This window comes from Phaethon lepturus, unplaced genomic scaffold, assembly GCF_000687285.1.
Source record: "Phaethon lepturus isolate BGI_N335 unplaced genomic scaffold, ASM68728v1 scaffold45202, whole genome shotgun sequence".
Taxonomy (NCBI): domain Eukaryota; kingdom Metazoa; phylum Chordata; class Aves; order Phaethontiformes; family Phaethontidae; genus Phaethon; species Phaethon lepturus.
In genome coordinates, this window is record NW_010522055.1 from 5,999 (window position 1) to 10,376 (window position 4,378).

Here is a 4,378-nt window from a genome sequence, read left to right on the forward strand (position 1 = left end):
GCCTGTGCTCTGCCAGTGGGGAGATGTACAAGAAGCTGGGGAGGGGGCACAGCCAGGACAGCTGACCCAGGCTGGCCAAAGGGGTATTCCCCACCATCTAACGTCATGCTCAGTATATAAAATTTGAGTTGGCCAATTCTGTCCCCCATCCCACTTGGGGAGGGCAGGGGAAAGCAAGCAGCTGCGTGGTGCTTAGTTGCCAGCTGGGGCTCAACCACGACACACAGCTATTGTTTATGTTAGTTATATTTTTTTAATAGTTTTAAAATTGAGGCTGATACCGAGCCACTTTTTGTTCTGCATTTGCTATTGGTTAAGAATATATAAAAGCTTAGTATGGATATCACCTGCTCACCTTAAAATCTTCACTTAGAAGTCTGTGGAGCTCACACTTCTATGTATATCTAATACATATGTATGTATGCATGTATTTCAGAGGGTGGTCAAATGAGTGCTCATGCGGAAGAAAACTGCAAGGAAAGCAATTCTGCCCAGGAAACATCTGCAGAAGGGAATGTCTGTTCTGCTAAGGACTGCTCAATAACACAAAAACAATTGGTATGACTTCTCCAGTACCATTTTTTTATTAAGATACTTACCATTGCCTTAAATTTCTTCCATAAGTACAAAAATAAAAAGCTAGAGTCAATAGGGAAATATCAGTAATAACAACAATGAAATGAGTCAACTTTGCAGTACAGTAATTTAGAGGGCTAAGAGCAATTCTGAGCTCAAATGAGATAGTAAGTAGGGAAATAGGAGAGTACTCTTAGAGGAAGGACTGCCTCCATAGCTTATTAATTGTTTCCAACTTGAAATAGCATAATTTATGATCATGGACAATCATGATGCTGAAGCATATTTTCTGCACAGAAAATCTACCCCCGACCCAAAAGCAGAAATATCTGAATAATACAGGTGCATGAGATTGCCCTATAGGTTTTCAGGAGGAGGCAACTGAAAATGCATGGCATCAACCACTTTGTAAATAAGTGCACTCAAGTGCACAGATATTTCTAAATCACTGTATCAGCAGACTGGACTGAACTGCCACTGCTTTCCCCATAAGAAGCAATGAGGGCACTCACTTGGTGAAAAATTACTGTGGACTCTGAAAGGAATGACACCCTCCAGGGAAGCTGAGGGGTGGCAAGTCAGCTCCATTTATCTAAAAGGAAAAAAGCTAAATTTGTATGTACGTTTGTGCCTTTGCATTATGAGTGACAAGTGTGCATTCAATGTCCACAGTTACTGTCCAAAGAGAAATTTTTTGACACAACACCCATGTTTGTTTGCATCGAGATTAGACACGACTGTCAACATACATGGGCTATGTGGAATGGCAATACACAGAGCTGGTGTTTTAACCTCCAAAACTATTCAGCAGTTTTAGCTAATTGCAAACATGGTTTCCATAAAATAGGCAAGAAGATGATCTCTCCTATTTCTCAAAAACTGTGCTCAGTTTAGCTTCTTTATTTTTGTCTGTGCTTTTTTCATACTCTTCACTTGTGCAAATGCTTCCTGCCTGCCCTAATTGCTCCTCCAGACATTTTTCTTGCCTCCAGATTGTTTGGACAAAGATGGGTTCTAGGCATCTGAGGGAACAGTGAAGATAAGGGTGAATCCAACTGAGATGCTTACAGTCATAGTACTTACGGATTACATTATGGATAAAGTTAAAGAAAAAAAATACATGATTCTGCCTCCCACAAGACAGCTTTCAAACTCTATGCCACTTGTACCGGAGTTATGTATTCAGCGTCACGGTTGTTGCCTCTCCTGTCAGGATGCACAGTCAGTCAAAGAAATACTCAATTAACAGTTAGGCAAGCAAACATTTTCAACAATGTGATCTTATTTTAGGTAGAGTTTTGCTTCCTTTTCCTACCTTTGTTGTTTTAGGTTATCAAGAATATTAATTTTAATGTCATTTGAAGGCCAGTGAGGACATTTGACGGCTAGTAAATATTTGTTCCAATTGTACTGATTATAAACTTTCTATTGTTTATTTATAGCAACAAGTCGAGAAACAATTAAAATGCTTAGCCTTTCAAAATCCAGGACCTCAGGTAGCTGACTTCAATCCTGAAACTAGAAAGCAGAAAAAGAAAGCGTGCATGTCACAGATGAAACAAGATTTATTTTATAAGCCCAAGTAAGATGTGCTGATTTATTACATATTTTACTTTTAAAAATGGCTGGTACGCTGTTTACTCAACATAAACAAAATTAATAACATAATTAATATTTTGCAGAGATATTTCTTACTACATATGAAAGCTCTGCTAGCAAAACAAGCTTTTTCTGTGTGACTAATAGAATTTTGATTTTATTCTTTGTCACACTTTAATTTTTAATAACAGTGGCTGTTGCAATTAGGATATAATGCTGGCATTTCTTGACGATGTGAGTTTGTTAAAGAGGAAATATTTGTTCCAGGACAGATGTTTTCCACATTTGTTCGGTTTAGTCTTCAAAAATGTTGAAGCATTCTCTGAGAATCACTTTTTCTTCTCTTTCGCAGAATTACAAAGAAGTATGACAAACACGGCAGGCTGCTTTGTAATAACGTTGACTTGTGTGATTGCCTGGAAAAGAACTGCCTGGGTTGCTTCTATCCTTGCCCCAAATGCAATTCAAACAAATGTGGACCAGAATGTCGCTGCAATCGGAAATGGGTTTATGACACAATTGAGACTGAATGTGGGAATGTGATCAGCATGTTGCCATTTTTAGTCCCTGACTGATTTTGTTGTGATAGCTTTTGCACCTGGGCAAAGTTCTTCATTCTTCACATTTCACTGAAGCAAATCTTGGCTTTATGAATTGTCTCTAGTGAACTGCTTGGCAGTGCTGCTTTTGCTTCTTTATTGCTGCTTAGCTAGCAGACTTTAACCTTCACCATTAAGTAAAAATATGCATTTCGTTCTTCCTCATCCTTGCGAGCTTTACTGAGGCATCTAGTCAGTCCTCTCTAAATCTGAGTTTTCTAAAACTGAAGGTATCTGGACTGCTGTAGGAGGACAATTTTCTTACCCTGGGAAGCTGAAGCACAATTACTTGTAATGAGTTTTCTTCTTGCTGATTTCTCTGCTTGTTCATTTACTCAGATGTGTAACACAGCTCGCTCTTCTGTGAATACTTTTCCAAGTGTCTTTTTCTTCTGATGCATTCATGTCTTGTATAGATGAGGCAGGAGTCATTTGAGATAAACACTGTTCTTCAAAACTAGGTCACCACTTTCTATGTCCCTCAGTATATAAAGCAAAAGAGAATGGAAACAACTCTGCAATTCTTTCTTGCTGGCCAGGTGACAAGACTGAAACCAACATGTTCAGTAAGCATTTTATTTTTTTTTTACAGCATATGGTGAACTCAACCTTGATCATTATAATTATATAATTATACCTATATAATTATATAGTTATATAGCTAGAGGTAAACAGATTGGATGTTTTTGCCTCTGGACAGAAAAGTCTCTTCAGTTCCAGGAGTTTCCTCTTCATGCAAGACATAACAGATTTCAAATACCGTAACTTACACCCAGTCTTTTTAGGAGGTAGGTGTTCTCATTCATGATAGGCACTCACAACCTTTTGAATAATGAGGGTCCCTCTGGATCTTGAAGAGGGAAAGGCTGCAGATTGCCGCAGGCGATCTCCAGGAGCATGCTGCTAGTGGGAGAATCATTCCCTGGGCCCAGGGCTTGTTGTTTTTGAGGAGACTTTGAATATGGCACCATTTTCTCCCCTACAAGAGGCCATTCTCTGTGGACAAAGACCTCCTGCTCCAAGGCAGAGATACCTCCCCGTAGAAGAAACTACCTGGAGCAGATCCCAAGAACGCCTTAGCACCACAGTCTCCTTCTGACTCGATAACCTCGGAAAGATTTGTTGCTCCTCTCAACTAATGACACCTCAGTACTTAAGCTTGTAGCTTAAAAAATACCCAGCAACAGAAAACTTCATAGGAATATTCGCTATGGTGGTTACAACACTCTCTGCTTGGCAGTCCCATCAGGTGCTGTTCTCATATACCTCACTGGTCCCAAAGTATCCTTTGACTTCTTTGATGGTTGTACTTGATGATCTTGGTTGGTTTGATGATTGGACTTGATGATCTTAAAGGTCTTTTCCAACCTTAATAATTCTGTGATTCTGTGACTTGTGCCGGGAGTGCAAATAGCACACATCATCTCTGAGCTCTGTTTCTTAAGGTAGGTGGAAATCCTGCCAACGTAGTCAGGGATTGGTTTCTTGTTACAGGTGTGCCACAGACTTATTCTGGACTTGACTGAATAAGCAACTCTTCAAGAAGATGTATTGGGTCTGTGTCGCAAGGTTCTGGTAGCAGGGGGGATGCAGGGGCGGCTTCT

General features: G+C 39.8%; 1 protein-coding gene across 1 annotated transcript; it reads left to right on the plus strand.

Moving 5' to 3' along the window:
- The first annotated feature begins 447 nt into the window (after positions 1 to 447).
- ARL14EPL (ADP-ribosylation factor-like 14 effector protein-like) lies at positions 448 to 2,750 on the plus strand. The gene is made up of 3 exons (XM_010281702.1): positions 448 to 558; positions 2,019 to 2,158; positions 2,528 to 2,750. Exons 1-3 carry the CDS (start codon positions 448 to 450, stop codon positions 2,748 to 2,750), a joined length of 474 nt encoding a protein of 157 aa, XP_010280004.1.
- The last annotated feature ends 1,628 nt before the right edge of the window (positions 2,751 to 4,378 follow it).